Source organism: Rhinatrema bivittatum, chromosome 14, assembly GCF_901001135.1.
Source record: "Rhinatrema bivittatum chromosome 14, aRhiBiv1.1, whole genome shotgun sequence".
NCBI lineage: Eukaryota > Metazoa > Chordata > Amphibia > Gymnophiona > Rhinatrematidae > Rhinatrema > Rhinatrema bivittatum.
Genome location: NC_042628.1, coordinates 24210941 through 24229987, shown reverse-complemented (window position 1 = coordinate 24229987; position 19047 = coordinate 24210941). Strand labels below are relative to the sequence as shown.

Sequence of the window (19047 nt, the reverse complement as noted above, 5' to 3'; positions counted from 1 at the left end):
GGATGGTTCTGAAGTCTTTGGTGTGGAAGAGGGGTCTTATTCTTTTTAAAACATGCAGCTTATAGAAGCAGTCTTTGGTTGTTTTGTTTATGTGGGCTTTGAAGTTTAGTTTATTGTCAATTAGAACACCTAGATCTCTTACTTGAGTAGTTTGTAGGTTGGTTGGAAGACAAGTTGAAGGATTGTTGTTCTCCGGAGAAATGAGTAATAGTTCTGTTTTATTGGAGTTAAGAACCAGATTTAGGCTGTTGAGGAGGTTTTTGATTTCTTGATGACAGGACTCCCAGAAATCAAGTGTTTTTGAGTAAGATTCTTTGATGGGGATCAGTATTTGTATGTCGTCTGCATAAAGAAAGTGATTTAAGTTGAGGTTGGTGAGGAGTTGACAAAGAGGCATGAGGTAAATGTTAAAGAGTGTAGGGGATAAAGAGGAGCCTTGAGGGACTCCAATGGTCGAGTCGAAACGTGATGATTCTTTATTTTGGATTTTAACTTTATAACCTCTGTTAGTGAGAAACGATTTGAACCAGGAGAGCGCCAATCCAGAAATTCCTATTGTAGATAATTGGTTTAAGAGAATAGAATGATTGACGGTATCAAAGGCTGCTGAAAGATCTAGAAGGACCAATATGAAGGATTGTCCTTTGTCTATGCCAAGAGTAAGGAGGTCTGTGAGGGAGGTGAGGAGGGATTCTGTGCCTAGGTTCTTGCGGAATCCATATTGCGAGGCGTATAGCAGCTGATTACAGCTGGAGCAGCAGAGATGCAGGGAAAGACAGAGAGCTTGGTTTATCAGTAGCAGAGGTCATTTGAACTTCAATCAAAATTCAAACTATCAACTTGTGGTTCCTCTCCTGGATCTCAAGCACTGTGATCATCATAAACATCCTTTGATAACAGCACATAACTGGTTGGATCTCCGTAAAATCAAATGACAAACTCCTGTCAACAAGCCCATGAGAGAGACCTGATCACCATCTGGAAAAGCATTCTGTTGCATCAGCTGCTCCTTTAATGATATTTAGAATATAATTTCAGTATTGCTACTGTTTCCAACTCAGATGTTGCATATGGCTCTGATCCCCAGGTTTGGCAGGTATAAAAAGCAAGCTCAGAAGCTTAGTAATGAAAAGCAGCTAGATGTGTATTTGCGGGACAGAGTCAGACATTATTATGACAAAAAATGACATCTTATAGACTAACCAATTTATTGAAGCACGAGCTTTCCAGGACAGTGTCCACGTCATCAGATGCATCTCCAAGTGATCTGAAGAAGTGGACTTTATCCTCGAAAGCTCATGCTTCAAAAAAAAAACCGGTTAGTCTATAAGGTGCCACCCGACTCTTGTCATTTTTTGCTACACCAGACTGATACGGCTATCCCTCTGAAGATTATGACAACAGAGACCAAGAAACGTCTGTACAACTTCTTCGAATTGGTACAGAGGGGTGAGAATGAATGCCATCAGGAGCAGGAGCTTTCCACTGAATGTTAATTTCATGAGCTGGTAGCAGTGTGAAGTTCCAACATCTGAAAAAGAGGTCTGTAAGGTCTCTAAAGCTCATACATTGCAACATCTCTTTTGTTGGTCCTATAAAAAAGTATTACAAACTATGAATACTTCTCTGAAGAATTATTATAAATTGGTTATGTATTATAATCCTGCAAACATGGTGAAATCCAAAGCAATTGAAAATATATATAATTCACAAAAAAGACAGCATAAAAAGCATTCACTGTTTTATAGGTTTTTCGACCATTATTGCTGCATAACCCCTTCATGAAAACCATAATTACTCACTCTAGAGATTCATATTCAAGACACATCAACAGAACAAAAAAAGAGAACCAAGCCAAAGGTAAAATTAGCTTTCTTATCTGTTAACTGTCTTTCCTTGAGTCCTACCAGACCAGTCCAGATCAGGTGGCACAGTCCCTTAAGTAGGCTGCTTCCAGCAAAGCTTTCATTCTCTATCTCCATCTGCCGGTAGAGGGATAAAATCTATGCGTCTGGACTGGTCTGATAGGGATGATGAGGAAATACAGATTTCTGGAAAGTCAATCCATACAGCATTCTTTGCTACCTGAGCAAAAGACTCATCTACTCCATCTGCTTCCCCTTAATTTCTATTAAAGGAGACTTGATCTGGCAGTTGAGTTTAGTTTGGTAGCTGTAAGAACATAAGAAATTGCCATATTAGGTCAGACTGAGGGTACAAGCAGCTCAGCAGTCTGTTTCCAACAGTGGCCAATCCAGGTTATAAGCACCTGGCAAGTACCCAAACATTAAATAGATCCCATGCTACTAATGCCACTAATAGTAGTGGCTATTCCCTACGTCAACTTGATTAATAACAGTTTATGGACTTCTCCAGAAACGTATTCAAACCTTTTTTTTTAAACTTAGTTCACTGACTGCCCTAATTGCATCCTCTGGCAATGAATTCCAGAGCTTAATTATGTGTTAAGTAAAAAAGAATTTTCTCCAATTTGTTTTACATGTGCTATTTGCTAACTTTATGGAGTGCCCCCTAGTCCTTCTATTATCTGAAAGAGTAAATAACCGATTCACATTTACCCGTTCAAGTCCTTTCATGATTTTGTAGACCTCTATCATATCTCCCCCCTCAGCCATCTCTTCTTCAAGCTGAACAGCCCTAACCTCTTTAGTCTTTCTTCATAGGGGAGCCGTTCCATCCCATTTATCATTTTGGTCGCCCTTCTCTGTACCTTCTCCATTGCAATTATATCTTTTTTGAGATGCGGCAACCAGAACTGCACACAGTCCTCTAGGTGTGGACTCACCATGCAGCGCTACAGAGGCATTATGACATTCTTGGTTTTATTCGCCATTCCCTTCCTAATAATAATTCCTTCCTAATAATTCCTAACATTGTTTGCTTTTTTGACCGCTGCAGCTCACTGAGCCAATGATTTCATAGCGGATAATACATTGATGCTTAGATCATTTTCCTGGGTGGTAGCTCCTAATATGGAACCTATCGTGTAACTACAGCATGGGTTATTTTTCTCTATGTGCAACACCTTGCACTGTGTTGCAATACGTTTTAATTAGGCACAAGGCTGCCATGATTCCTGTGTGATGAATGCACAAAGTTCATTCCATGTCTAGACCTGGTTTCCTAAGCTAAAAGTTCTCTCTCTTTTCTCTCTCCCCCACCTCCTCCCGGTAGCAAGAGAAAGAAAACAGAGTGTCTACATCCAATAAAAGAAGTCACAGTAGGGCAATGCACTACATAAATATGTCTCTCACCCTAAGACATTCTTATCAAGTTAACACAATATACAAGTTAACTAACTAAATATATGCTTTCAGCTAAAGCAACGAGAACCTATATAAGGAAAATTAGGTTATATCCTCTCTCCTTTATGGGTACTTTACTGTGAAAAATGTCTTTCATTTACTATCCTCTACTGGCAAAAATTACAGTGGTGCGGGGATACAGCAGGAAATAGCTGCAGTTCATCACACCAAAGTTGCTCTTTCCATTTGCTGCTAGAGATGTCCTTACACCAAATCTGCTGGCAACAACAACAAAAAATAACTGAAGGATGTATGAAATGACCATGCTGTAAGCATAATTACTACATTATCTGCAGGATCAATCCATTAAACATAATCTTACTATAAAGTAACAGGACCCCATACCTCGAAACAGGACGGAAGCAGTCACGTGACTCTGCCGCTAACCCTATAATTCAGCTCAAGAATCTCTGACGACATCCAATATTCTTCAGTACTGACATTCATCTCTACTGCATCAAAACCAGAGGAAATATAATAGCCCTAAACCAACCAACCTGAGGAAGCCCTTCAAGTCCACTCACTTTTTAAGCCGGAAAAAAAAACCACAGTGCCTTTTTAAAGAACAACTTTAATAGCATTGCATCTGTTCTGCTGTTAAAAGGCGCTATTAAAGGGATTGCCGACATGCACTTCCCCAGCTTGTTTTGTTAACCTCACTTGCTCAGATCAAGAGCTTCTGAAGTGCATTACACCTCGTTCAATCAGCTGAAACCTGATGGAGGAGATAACATCAAAGATGGACAGACGGATTGCAGACACAAACACAATTACATATCTGAATTAGTCTGACTGTGCAAATCCTAAGGCACAGAGGTCCATCTGCATGGAGGAGATTCTCCCACTTAGTGTCTGGGGTAAAATGCTTAGTACATCTAGTAAAACAGCTGTAATAACACACAAGATTTATTCAAAATCCGTAATGTGGGTGAGATCACCGGTTGGCTTTGAGATCACCGGTTGGCTTTTCTGTCTTTTCCAAATTTACTTAGCAGCTATCTACCCTACTGCAATGGAGCTGGGAACAGACAAATCCTCTTTGTGAGGAGCAAATGGAAAACATAAACCTTGCGTCACTTAGCAGGGTTAAGAATCCCCGTGCTATTTTATAGCCTTGGTTTCCTGCTAATGACGAGCACATCATATCTGGAGGGAGAACTGCCAGAATCCAGCGTGACCTGTGAAAATGCAGAACAGGCTACACATCAGCCTTTGGTCACTCCAAAATCACTTTGCAGATAAAGTCAGCTTTTGAATAAAATGGACATTATCTGCAACCCCACATTCTGGATATTCTGAAAGCCCGACACACGCTGGGCTACCAAAAACCAGTGGGAGCCACTACTAAACCTCGGAGCAAAGGACAAAGATGACTGAACAGAATTTCAGGCATGCAATCTCAAATATTTATCTACTATAATGGCCATTAATGTTACACCTTATCATCTGAAGGAAGGGATATTCTCCTTCCCCTGTCAAGGTTTTGCTCAAACCAGAGTTGGACACACAAAAGTCAATATTCAGACAGTTGGCAAGCAGCTAAATCATCTGAGTAAAGTTATGTGTGTAACTTTATCGCGTTATTCAGCGGGATGTACTCTGATAAGTCTGCCGCCAAATGTATTCGAATAAAAAGTTATGTGCATAGTTTTACTCGGATTAGCTTTAGGACAAGCATTTTTCTGACTAGGCATGTGCGCATAATTTTAGCCAGACAGCGCTCAAATCAGCCTCCACCAACTAAAGTTTAACCCCGCCTCCAGAATGCCTTCAGTGCCGCCTCTTTATGCACACACACGTTGTGCACACAAAACTTATCCTCTCGGCAAGGGGAAATATTCCAGTCTTGGCTTTTGTCCAGCCAACTCCAAATGATTGCTGGATGAAGCCTCTGAAGACAGACCCAACTCTAAAATAGCTTTATACTTTTTTACTGGTCATGATGTAACAGAGTAGAAAACAGTAGGGAGACTGAAGCCCCCTAACTGAAAAGAATGTGAATTATCCCATCACTACAAATGAAACCCTTCATCGCTGGAGCTGCCTAAATGTCATGAGGTCCACCCTCAGATTGCTGAGGACAAAGAGCATGTTAACTAGCAGTGCTTCATGTGAATTTGAAGGCCCACATCCTTATGCATGACTAAACTGCTCTCTTACTAAATGAGACAGCAAAAACCAACCTTGCCCTTTAATAGCCAAAAAGCTAAACTCTGCTTACAGCAGCCTGGGAGTCTAAGCTGCTGTAAAATTAGCAGAAATTCCAGCTGCGAAGCAATGGAGTCATTTTAGCAAGAACATTGCCGGCTCTATCACCACGCTTCCCCGAGTTCACATTCTGTCACAGAGGACAGGGGAAAAACTCAGCATTCACGAGGAAGGCTGGCTTCTTCTATTGTACCCGCGGAGCCATGATGCCAACAAGAGGCCCAGTTTTCCCAGCGCTATGACACTTCCCATCGGAGACATGCAAATCAGGACAGACAGCAAGGTGTCTGGGGCTTATCTAGACAAAACCGTGAGGCAAGAACACCAGCATCGCTCTGCAGGAGACCTCCAAAGCAGCAACATGAGTTTCACATGCATCCTCTATGCCTGCCAGCCATCACTCTTTTTAGGACACCAAATGCTATCTTTTGTGATTCAAGTGCTGGTTAGTGCAGGTATGTTACACTCTCCTTAATGTGTGAACTCAGCAGAGCACATGATTAGTACACAGGGTCCAGAGAGACGCAAAGCTGAAAGCGACTCCCCCACCCCCACCTTCCTTTAAATCTAATGCAACAGCCACAGGACTTGGGAACAGGATGCCTCCACTGCTCGAAAGTCTATATTCAGACACAATCCGGATAGAAAAGTTAGCCAGATGAACTTATCCGGCTAACTCTGGAGGCATGTTCAATAGTGCAGCCACACTACTGAATATAGCTGGCCTCCAGGCCCTGCCGCACTACAGCCATGAACGCATCCTGCTGCTGCTGGGGCAGGCGCTCCGACAATTCCTGGATCTGATTCCACAGGTTCTGGTGGTGTTGGGTTATATACAGTTGGTAGGACGGAATACGGGCGATGAGCATAGCGCCCTGAAAGACCTTCCTACCTAGGGCGTCTAAGGCCTTGTGTTCCCAACCTAGCATGGCAGAAGCGAGGGTGCAAGAGCGCTTGGCCTTTTTCAGAGCAGACTCCACTACCACTGACTGGTGCGGGAGGTGGCTCCTCCCAAAGCCCAAGGCTTGTTGCACCAGGTAAATGGCGTCCACCTTCCGACTTGACAGGAGGAACGAACACGGGGCGCTCCCAGATCCTAAAAAGAAGTTCCTTGAAGATCTCATGGACTGCGACAGCCATTACCTCCTTTGGGGCATCAACAAACTGGAGGACCTCCAGCATTTTGTGCCGAGCATCCACTTCAGTGAGGAGCTGGAACAGGATGGCCTCGGTCATAGCCCGGACAAAGCCCGCAAAGGAAAGATCCTCCAGGGGAGACAGATGCCTCTCATCCAGCAGAGACAGCTCAGAAAGAAGGTCGTCTGAGTCCTCAGAGGAAAACTCAGATGTATCATCTCCCCAGGAATCATATGGGGCTCCTCCTTGCTAAGGTCCCTCGAGGACCAGAGTGGAGGGTCCCTGCCCAAGCCTCTCGGTTTTGGCATCGAGGGCATCAACGGCCCCGAGGTCATCGACAACACAGAGATCCCCGATGGATCTACTTGGAGGACTCGATAATGGGAATTGCTCCGTAAGGGGGACATCGGTGGCCGCTGGGGAACCGATGATCCCCCAGGCACCGGCTGCATCGGAAGTACACCCAGAAGGACGTCTAGACACTCCAGTAGGGGTGCCAAGAGAGACAATGCAGGCTCCAGCACCAGCGGCGGCTTGATACCCCTCAGGGCTCAGAGCACCACCTGCTGAACCCTGCGGTCCAACTCCTCCTGAAAGTCCGCTTTAGTTAAGATAGATGGAGGAGGGGGAGGTGGTGTCAACAGAGCCTCCTCGGAGCCCCGAAGAGGCTCAGTGCCCAGCACTGCAACCAGTGGGGAACGTCTTGACTCCCTGATCTGATAGAGGATGGTGCCTCTTCTCCACGGCGTCGCTTTGGTGGTGGCATGGCAGCTGGCGATGCCACACCGGTCATGGAGCCGTGTGCCGACGCAATCAGTGACTATGTTTGCGGGACTTCCCTTGGTGCTCGGCCCAGTCTTTTCTGGAGCCAAGGAAGGAGAAGATCCTGATGTCCTTGAATGCGACGACATCGGAGATGGCTCCTCTCTCAAGAGAAGGACCTGCCGGAGGGGTAGAGATGGCCGGCATATCTAACAGCTCCCCTTGGCCTCTAGGTGTCAATGCCCCTGATGCCAGAGTAGATGAAGCAGACTTTCTGGCAAAAAACCTTTTCCATCTTATCCAGCTAGGTACGACAGCTTTTGGGGTCATTTGGTCACACAGATGGCACCCTCGGACATCATGCGACGTCCCCCAAGCAGAGGATACAGAACTCATATGGTTCAGTAATCGACATGGTCCACAGGCACTGGGGGCATCAGTGAAAACCAGACAACACCATGAAAAATAACCAGCGAGCGGTCGATGGCAGTCGGTCACAGAGAGGCGACTCTCCGGGACTCAGCCACATGAAAGGAAAAATTTAAAACACCTATCGGATGCTGGACGACACCAACCGAAGAAGAGGAACCCGGTGCCAAGAACGTCAACAAAAAACACCGGCAAAAATACTTTGAAAAAGATGAACTAAGAGCAGCGCTCCACTACCGTGAGGCAACTATGTCGCAGAAAAAAAAAAAAAGAAAAAGAGAGACTGAAGGGGGACCCTGTGTGGACACGCGGATAGTGGCATGCTAGGCATGCTCAGTGTGCCAAAGTGCTAGAAACTTTGGCAAAAGTTTTCTGTGCCGGGCTCCCTCTGATGAGGTCACCCATCTGTGAGGACTACCATCCTGCTTGCAGGAGAATCGCTGTTACAGAGGGCTGGACTGGGTTTCCAGCAGCCAGGATATCTGAAATGCACACTGAAGTTGCATTATCCTTGAGCTGATTCCCAAGAATCTGGACTGGTTCATTCTGGTCTTCTGCAGGACAAAGCTTTTGTTATACTGCTCTTTGTGGCCTGAAAAGATTTTTGTGAATCTAGAGTCCACAGAAAGAAATATTTTAGACTACTAGGGCCTGTGCTAGCAAGCTGGAAACAGCAGAGACACGGTAAAAAGTCCGAGTGACCTAACAGGCTTTGAAGGAGGAAATAGCACTGAGCTCACTGTTCCACAGCAGGGATGTAATTACTCAAAAATTCCAGAACAAAGTTATTTTTCATCTGAGAAGTGGGTTTCAGAGTCTGAGAATGTTTCCAACTTCCTTCCCCTTCAGCCTCTTCCCTGCTATTAACCTCAACTCTTGGGAGCAATTGTGTTCACATTCTCCGCACCAGGTGACCCGTATTGTTGGGAACGGAGGCTCTGACGCTGGAGGAAGGGGAAATGTCAAGCATGGACAATTTCCAAAGGCAGAGGAGGCAAACGCTAGCGGAAAAACTAGATGGGAATATGAACGAGAGAAGAAATCTTGTTGATAGCAAAATGCATCTGCATAATGTCTGTCACAGTATCAATTATGATGAATGGGCCGTTACTTCAATTATTCCCTTTTTCAAATCACTTTGAAACTGCTACTTAGAAATCACTTAGCTACAGAGTGTAATCAGACAAGATCTCTTTGGGACAAAATCGGTCTACTGCATGCCCTCTGCATCTTTCAGTATGAGCAGAGAGAAATATTTCAATTTACAACTAAAAGAATGTATTTCGCTAAAGAAAAACGTGTAGTTTGCCATCAGTGGGAGACTTAAAGGAGTGAGAGGAAATGAATACCTCCTGCCTCGTCTTCCAGCTGAGCAATTAATCTGACTCAGAGACAAGGCAAGGCCGCGGGACGCAGCATCTCCGGCTCCATCACTAGCCATGTACTGGCTGCTCCATTTGTAGAACCTTAACACGGTCTCACCCTCAACCTTCTCGCAACAACAATAAAGTTCTGCCACGAACAAGCAGCCCTTCAGCTGTACATGACCCGTAACAAGAATGCAAAAAGCCTTTAGATACATGAGAATGTCAACCAACATTTGTAGATGGTTGATTCTGCATTGTGATTTATAACAATTTATCCTAAAATGAAGAGCATCAAAAGATATAGTCAGATAGATATTCTTATTGTTTTGAAACTACTGACTCAAGCCCCATCTCAGTTGAGTATGGAGTCAAGATACTCCAGAGCAGTTCCAAAATGTTTTTGCTACAGTACTTGTATGTTGTTTAGTGAGCTCTTCTCCACAGACCCAAAATGCTTTCCTCAAACACCATGCAATCAATTTTATTTCTGAAGGAGCAATACTAAGAATGTCTATTAATAAAGAACATAAGGGAGCCAACCCCATAGCACAGCACACAGCGTCAATGCTGTGTGCTGCCGTGCAGGAAGCCCTGGTTCAAAGTCTGACACCCAGCTTCTGCTCCTCAGGGATGCTATGCTCCCAGCCTCCAGGATGGAGGGAACAAGATTCATAGCACAACAGTGACCCCTACGGGCCAAGCTCAGAATGCACACACACAGGACCCAGAGGTGGCCGCAAAATGTGCCGCCCGCTCCAAACAACTGGGCTACAGAGGCAGGGTAATATAAAACTGAGGAGGGGGGCAAAATGAATAGCAGAACAAAGTAAGTGCAGAAGGATTTTGATCTGGACAGAAATCTCAGTAAAACACACGGTGGCCTACTTAGGTGTGTATGTGCACAGGGCAGCCTGACAAGGATTTCTGAATCAAACCCATTGCCTTAATTAGCTGCAATAACGCTTAACAGATTAACAAAAGAATGCAGGTCCCTTCTTCAGATGAATCAAGCTTCAGAGGTTTGCTCTTCCGCTCTGGCTGTTTTATTTACCTCCTTTTCTTTGACACTTTAATATGCTCCTGTGTGCAAAAAAAAAACCAAAACAGGTCAAAAACCATACACCTAAATCTTATCAGGCCAAAGTAAAAATCCATTGATTTATGAAATGTAAAATAAAGATGTACTCGCTAACAAAATGGAGTTTCCTTTCCATTTTGCTTGGTACCTTAAATCTAAGCGGAAACTGTCAGGCCTTTGTGTCCGGGAAAAGAGAGCTGGAAAGGAGAAAGCAGCAGCCGGATGCAAGATGGTGGCTTCTCTGTTGCTATGGAGATCCCAAGCAGATTTCAGGCCTAGCTCTTATGATGCTTGGTTATTTTTAAACCGACTCAACCACAACCAAGGAGAATTACTCCCAAAATAAGCTCATGAAAGCATCCTGAACTCCTTCTGACCAAACTTAAATCTCCTTGGCCTTCAACGAGGAGCACCGAAATGCGTTTTGGCTGGGGTGGGGGGCGGTTCTGTTAAAACATTCATTACTGTCTGCACACTGCTGCTGGTTTGGAAGTGCAGTCTCTCAGAAACAAACAGTTACTTAACACCTCCGTTTTATTTTTAGGTCACAAGCTGCATTACATCTGAGGTCAGCAGAAACGTGTCAGTGTTTTACGACCCTGAGAGCAGATGAGTTCGAAGCAAAGCGATAGGCGATTTATCTACGCTGTGCTGGGAAATGTATATGGGCAGCCTTAGAGCTAGGGATGTGAGGATCCAGAGACTGCTTTCAGGGCCAGGACCCACCTGAGCTCCAGCTGCAGTAACAGCTGCTCGGCTCTCCCTCCCTGCGCAGGAGATCAGGGGTGCTCAAACCCGTCCTACGGGAGGGGGAGGGGGGGGCCATTGGACCGGTTTGAGAACCCCTGCACCAGATCATGGCCTCAGCCTTCCAACAGAGACAGAAGGGGAAAAGCATGCACGCACTCTGCAGAATGAAACTGTTACTCCCAATATCCTATTTTCATATTTGGATATCAAAAACATAATTTTGCACCCAATAAGCCAGAAGAGATCGTGCAGTTATTCTATCCATATTAGAAGACACTCTCGGTGCTTGGAGGAGGAGAAGGGAGTCCTGGCTGCACTTGCTGAACAATTCACAGATGTATCTGTAGCAGGAGCCGCAGAAAGCTTTGATCCACGCTGTAGCAGCAGGCTGAAGTCAAGGGAGATGGGGAGGGGAGGGACTTAATGGGGAAAGCCCCCTGCTTCTGAGCAGGCTTTGCCCTCTCCCCCAAACACTGTCATGACACCAGCGGCTTGAAACAGGTGTCGCCTGGGAAGCTGGATCAATAGGGGGCGGCAAGCCAATCCAGAGTCTCCATGCCCAGGAAAAGAAAGAGCACGTCGCCCAGAAAGGACATCAAAGCACCAGTCAGGAGCTGCTCGTCTAATAAAACAGCCATTACAGAAAGGGACTGTCCAGTGTGCAAAAGCCACGAACTAAGATCTGACAGTCATTCCACACAGGAACAGGGATTGCACGGAATCGACTCAAAAGCTGAAACTTCCCATCAAAGCTGCAAAAAAAAAAAAAAAAATAGCAGTGCAAGCTTTGGCGGGACACCCCAGCTCCCAAAATGTTTCCATGCCAGCGGGATGATAGATCTCCTCAAACGCTTTTTTTTTCCATTTGTATTTGTGTCTGCCCGGGATCTGAAGTTCCCATTTTCTATTGCAATAGGTAGGAACACGTTCCGCTCTTCCTTCCTTCATAGGAGCAGCGCTGTACCATGCATCCCAAGAAATCAAACAAATTCTGCTGTTTGTGGATCATCTCCTGACTCAGGCCATGACCGACTGGCCCCCAGCACTTTCCATGACACCACTGCCAGCACAGTCAGCACCCAGCTTTATATAATAAAATCGGCCTTCTTAGGATAAACACAGGCAGCTTGTGACAGCACCTAATAATCGCCCAGACACGTCTCTGACCATGAGCGTTCAAGGTCACACAGGTCCATTCTTCAGATGCCTGATCTTGGAATAATTCTTAGGATGGGCCACTGAAAGATCTCAGACCTGCAAAGAATCCTCCAGGATTACTGAATCAGATAAAAATTCTCTTCACAAACATCGCTATCCAGGGCCGACAGAAAACACATTGGCTATCGCTTTCAAACAGAGCGAAGGGAGGCCTTGCATTGTGTAGTCGGGTTAAAAAACTAAGGAGACGGCTGGCAAATGAAATCTAATTTTAGAACCTGGTGCCTAATCTGGAAATCGGTTTCTTCTGCACCTTTACGGTGGCATTTCCATTCCATGCCAAAGCCCTTGTGCTTGAAATTAGCAGGAGGATTAATCATGAGGAAAAAAAAATGAAAGCAAACCGCCTGCCCTGCCATACAGAAAGTTAAAGGCGTATACAGCCAGGAGCCCCTCGGAAGCACTAACTTAGAACTACACCACTTAAACTATAACATTTCCTTCTGCTCAGAAGTGATCAGTTCCAGCAGCAGCCAATGCTAAATCACAAACCGACCTGGGCTCTGTAGCAGGGGAAATTTATGCAGCTCACATGCGGTGTTTATTCCCTGACTCCCAAGATCTTTGGCACATTTCTCATGTGCTCACAGAAAAAGGCCTGGGCTGAACTGAGAATCACCCAAATCATTCTACTTGGATTGCCGCCTCCTTGGCTCCGAGAGGAAAAAGAGATAAGCAGGGTGGTAGAGGTGGCAACAATGTTAAGGGAGCTGGTCGGAATTATTTGGGTTTCCTTACTAAGTTACTCTTCAGAGCTTTTCTGTTTATTTTTTTTGCTCTTTTATGCTACTTTTCTGAATTTGCTTCTATCTTATTTGGGATCTTCTCTCCCGCTGACGCGGCAGGGATCGCCCCAGAACGCTCTTCTCTCGTGGTAGACAGGGTCCCCCATGCCAGACCCCAGAACCCGTCTCCAGCTCGGCCCGACAGGAAGCTACACTGAGCAGGCGCAAACAATGACATTTTAGTCCCCTGGGGTGCCCAGAAATTTTTTACCTCTGCAGGGAGGATTTAGTTACACTCCCCACCGGCAGAAAGTGCAAAGAGCTCCTGCTGAACTTGTAGCCAAGGTATTTATCTGTAGCAATAATCACACAGATCAAGGTCAAAGAACGATAGTGATATCATTATTAAATAATTCCACTTTCTTTTCACTAACTTCTTGGTACTAATGGTTTTATTTCTTCTGCATATTTAATCAACATCTACGTGTCTAAATATAAAGGGGCTCTTTTTGATGCATGGATTTCATAACTACCAGTTCAAGCAGTCCTGCCTGTATACTGACCACAGTCCTTTATCCCTTTTTCCACTGATCAAAATTTGTTTTTCTAAATCTGTCTTCTTCTCCTCCCTAAAGCAGAAGCAAAGGGAAAAACAAGTCCGATCCTGATGGAGCAAAATCAAAAGGGAAAGGAAAATGGTTTTTAATCCCTAAAAACAATTCCACTTTATCTATAAGTTTCAAGGCAAATACAGCAGCCCCTCTTCTTAACAAAGAGGCTGGGGAAGCCCAGAGTTTGGTATAGAGAGGAAATATTACTATGGGTTACAGCTTCAGTTTGTCAGGTACCTAGGTAAGGTTACTAAAAGGGTTTGCATTAGAAGGAGGAACTGCTGCGTCCAGCTGATATTTAGCTTAAGCGTAACAGGCACAACCGAATACTAAACAACAGACACAGGAGAGGCCAAAAAGGGAATGACAAAAGCAGAGGCTTGGTCCAGGGGCGTAAAAGTCTGAACGCATTCCATAACCATGATGTGAATACCGAACAACGCACCAAATAATCTCCAACGCCACTTAAAGAAAAAGGCAGTTTGTTGAGAAGGCTCACTCAATCTCTTTTGCCATTAACACGTTTCAGCCCCCTCAGACCACCTCAGTCTCTCGCCCTCTTTACGAAAGGATCCCTGACCACTTTTCAAAGCATTGTTCGCTTCGCCACAATGGAGTCAAGTTTCCAAGAGGCTGTGCAGCTGCATGCCAGATGGGAAGGTTTACCATGCGCACTTCCAATTAACGTAGTTCCCACCTGCCGTGGGAGGGTCAGGGGTGGTAAATTGCTTGCACGTTTGAAAATCTCATGTTTATATGCAGTTTTACTCCCACACCACCTGCCACCAGAAATGACTTTTTCAAAGGAACACTGTGACAATCTATGTGTACTTTTACCCAGTCAGTGCCTGCGAGGCTCTCTCTTGCCTACCCCCCCCCCCCCCCCCCCTTCCTCCTGCAGGTTCTGCTCGCTCTCTGGCTTCATCCTGGGTTCCCCACCTCGAGCTCTGTGCCTGTCCCAGGCTATCGAGACCTTCATTCCAGATTTTGCCTCCCAATCTTCATTGGAAGGTTGTCTCAAGCAGCCAATGTCCTTAATGTAAAGGGAGGTTTCTTTACGTTACTCCTAAGCCACACAATGGTTGTTCGGATAAGAGCATGACCTCAATGCGATACAATAGTGCTTTATGTTTCTTTGTGCAATGGCTGCACACATTATAAAATTATGTATATATATATATATATATAAGCAATGGCAGTCTAAGGGTGAGCATGGGAATAACAGTGTTTCGTGCTGTCATTTTGGCTTCATGACGTTTCTCTCATTTCATCTGTGCATTTCATGTTAGCGTGCTCAGTATTTTTGTCATGCATGTGCTTTTTCTTTCACAGAATGCCTACTTTACTAAAGCACATGTCAAAACACTAAAATAAAATGACAGACGCAATGACATTTTGTTAGGAAATGATACAAACCAACAGAACTAATACCGTTGGCGTTTTCATGTTATTTAAAAACAGCAGCACGTTCCTACTGCAGACGTGGTTGAATCTGCAAAAGCAGATTTGAGGTTTTCAGCTGCCACTTCCTGCCCGTCTGACTTCATGTATTATGATGCAAAAAAAAAAAAAAGCAGAGTTGCTTACCTGTAACAGGTGTTCTCCTAGGACAGCAGGATGTTACTCCTCACACGTGGGTGACATCATCGGATGGAGCCCGGCATGGAAAACGTATGTCAAAGTTTCTGGAAATTTGACCGTCCATACTGAGCATGCCCTAATCTATGCGGGGCCCCTCTTCAGTCTCGTAATATAGAATTATGATAAAAATAAAATAAACCATGGCAGGTGGGTTTCGTGAGGACTAACATCCTGCTGTCCTAGGAGAGCACTTGTTACAGGTAAGCAACTCTGCTTTCTCCTAGGACAAGCAGGATGGGTGAATCCCTAGCTACAGGCTGCTCCCCAACCCAAAAAGGGACCAATAGGCACTAACCAGGTGCCAACAGGCACAACAACCTCAGTACTGTTGGTAACAGGGGGAGACAGCCTGAACCCAAACATCGGGCCCTAGGTAGGGACAGTGGGTTCTACACCTCAAACAGGTTCCAGAGGACAGACTGGTCGAACCTACTGTCATGTCGGCCATCCCTATCCAGACAGTAATGCTGGCAGAGAGTTGTTGGAGTGTCTCATGGTAATCCCACAACTGGGCCACCGCGTCCCTCACCTTATCTCCGAAGAGATTCTCCCCTGTGCACGGCAGGTCAGCGAGTCTCTCTTGTACCTCCGGTCAGAGATCTGAGGCCCGCAGCCATGCCATTCTGCGGGCGACGATTCCCGCTGCTGTCTTGAAAACTTTGTAGGTGGATTGCACCTCATGTTTACCACACTCCAGGCCCTGACGCACCAGCGACAGGAAGGTGTCTTGCTGCTGTTGAGGTAGCCACTCGGCCACCTCCTGTACCTGCTTCCACAGGTTGTGAGAATATTGGTTCACGTAGAGCTGGTAGGAGGCAATGAGCATAGCCCCCTGAAAAACTTTCTTTCCAAGGGCATCCAGCACTCTGTGCTCTCTCCCCAGGGGCGCCGAGGCGTGGATCCGAGAGCGCTTGGCCACTACAGATTGGTGTGATAGCTGGCACTTGTTGAACCCGGTAGTCTGTTGGACAAGGCAAATCCCGTCTGCCTTCCTGTTAACAGGAGAAACTGTGAGGAGGTGCTCCCAAATCCTCAATAGCAACTCCTTAAAGATCTCATGCACCGAGACCACCACGATCTCTTTAGGAGCCTTCACAAACTGGAGATCTCCAGCATTTTGTGCCGGGCATCCTCCTCAGTCATTAACTGAAACAGGATGGCTTCCGCCATCACCCGCACAAATCCTGCGAAGGTCAGGTCCTCAGGGGGAGACCTCCTCTGGAGGAAAGGTTCTGAGAGGAGACCTTCTGAGTCCTCTGAGGATGCCACGGAGTCATCTCCCCAGGGGTCATAGGGCACTTCATCCTCACTGTAATCCACAGGGGATGGGGGGACTACAGGCTATGGGGCCAGCACAGATAGGCTTCCTCCTCCTCGGAAACGGCAACAACCACCACATCGGTCGGGAAAAGCATCATTGGCTCCCTGGGAACTGACACCAGCTGGGTCGGTAATACACCGATAAGCACAGTGAGACGCTCCAGCAGCTGTTCCAGCAGGGAGAGCTGGAGCACAGATACAGTCGGTGCCACCGGCTCAATGCCCTGCAGTGCCCGGTCGACCGCCAGCTGGACTCTGCACTCCAACTCCTCCTCGAAAGTTGCTGATGCCAAAACGGACTGGGAGGTAGGTGGGGTGGCCAGATCTTCCTCGGAACCTCGAGGTGGATCGGTGATGGCCACCTGGACCGGAGGAGACCATCTGGGATCTCCGGCATCGATGGAGGATAGTCACTCCTCGTCGCTTTGGGGGCATCAAAGCAAGAGCCGGCAGCCAACCCGAGCCTGGCACCAGGCATTGAGGGCAACCGGTGCCGATGTCGAAGATGACGAACCCGATTGTCCTCAACCTGGAAGAGACCGACAAGGGCCGATCCCTGGCTCCCCTATCTGCCAACAGTATTGATGGAGTGGACGGACCCAGCTGATGTCGACCCCTCAGTGACCATCAGTGCATCTCCGTGGTCCTTCGGCGTCGATGCCACCGATGCATGGATTAGGGCATGCTCAGTGTGCTGGGCTCCAACCGATGATGTCACCCATGTGTGAGGACTACCATCCTGCTTGTCCTAGGAGAAAAAAAAAATCTCTGCTTTGTTTTACTTAAGTCTCTGCTCTGCTTTGTTTGCTGGGTGCAATTCTTTTGCCCAGGATTTGTCCTGCTCTCATGCATAGCTGTGTTTACAATATCTCAACTTGCACTTAGCAATTTTCTCTAATCCATGATTTGAGGGTGACCACCTTACTAACCCTCCCCACCCTTAAAAAACCCCAAGAAACAAGCCAAAAGAAAACAACGGGGAAAAAAAAACCTCCAAAAGCAGCTACAAATCCCAAAATACTATTTTCTTTTATTTACATTTTCTTGATTTTTTTTTTCCATTTTCCTTTGGAATATGTTAGATGTTTTTAAATGAAATTTAAACTTAGTATCATCCAATAGGATACAGCAAACAGTATTATAAAACATCTGAAGTACTACTGAATTAGTTTCAAATAGCACAGAGTGACGCTCAATGCAGCTCCTTCTACCTCACCTTGTTTCAGAAATAATTCCCGAATAATCCCAGGAGGAAACACTAATGATCCAGGTAATGATGAGCTCTGGGCCTTAAGATCCATCATACAAAAGAGAAAAGTCCAGTCTCCTTACTCTGCACTCTGTGGTCATTTTCAAAGGGGTTTTTGAAAATTGCTACATTTACGTGTGCAACTCCTTTGAAAATTCATTCCCAAAATACAGGAAACCTATGGAATTCCCTCATGATCTTTAACATTTAATAATAGCTGCGAAATTCTTTTCTAACTTATCATTTTCGTGTAGAATACTTGTTATTTTCTCTGGAGCGTGCGTCCCATGCTCATTTGCACCGATATATATATAATCATGGCGAGGGTCAGATGCCACAACGTACCCTATGGGGCAATAAGTAAATGTCAAACTAATTTATTCCCTAAATAAGGCCTTCCTTATTTTCCTAAGGTTCTTTATTGTGCTGTTCTTTTTCGTAAGCTTCATACTATGTGCAACAGATGAGCCTCCTCCGACTCTCTGTACCCCTCTGAAGCTGAATAGACTTCGGCTTTTGAGGACGGAGAACTGAGACCTGAAGAAATGCCAGAGAACTAGAGTGCTCATGGAAAAATGAAAAGGCGCCTTCTCATCTAAGAAGTCTGTACTGTAGTGTTAGGACACCAAGGGCCCAATATTCAAAGATATCTGGTTATCTAAGTTAGCCAGATATAACTTATCTGGCTAACCTAAAAGGGATATTCAGCAGCACAGCTATGCCACTGAATATACCTGGATAAGTTCTAGTTAGCCGGATAACTTATAGCTAACTTTAGACCAGCTACTGATGCAGGACTAACTTATTCAGTTAACTTCACCAGATAAGCCCAAATAAGCAGCCCGCCCCCCCCCCCCCCAAGATATCCAGCTACCTACTTAGCCGAATAAATACTTATCCGACTAAGCGGTGGCCACTGAACACAGCCGGATATTCAACAGCTGCCACTTAGCTGGATAAGTCGCCATTTATCTAGCTAAGGAGCGCTAAATATCTGCCTCTCCGGTTTTACCTTTCTTTAATGAATGCAACGCAGAACTGAAGAAGGTCAAATAGCCAGGCGGCTGAGGTGAGGCGTTGAACTCAAAATATCCAAGAACTGCAGGCTGCAGGAAGAAGAATCAAGAAAAAGCCAAGAGTTGAGTTATTCAGGGGATCGCCGCAGGCATTAAGCAAACGTCAGATACTGAATTATAGGCACAGCCAAGAGCCCCGTGCACAGACAA

General features: G+C 45.7%; 1 protein-coding gene across 2 annotated transcripts in view; it reads right to left on the bottom strand.

The window, feature by feature from the left end:
* TXNDC11 (thioredoxin domain containing 11) overlaps positions 1 to 19047 on the bottom strand; it is an 84423-nt gene that overhangs the window by 31971 nt on the left and 33405 nt on the right. For both annotated transcript variants that reach the window (XM_029577111.1, XM_029577112.1), the window contains exon 5: positions 18834 to 18927. In XM_029577111.1, coding sequence (XP_029432971.1) covers positions 18834 to 18927 — 94 coding nt within the window. The remainder of the gene's footprint in view (positions 1 to 18833; positions 18928 to 19047) is intronic.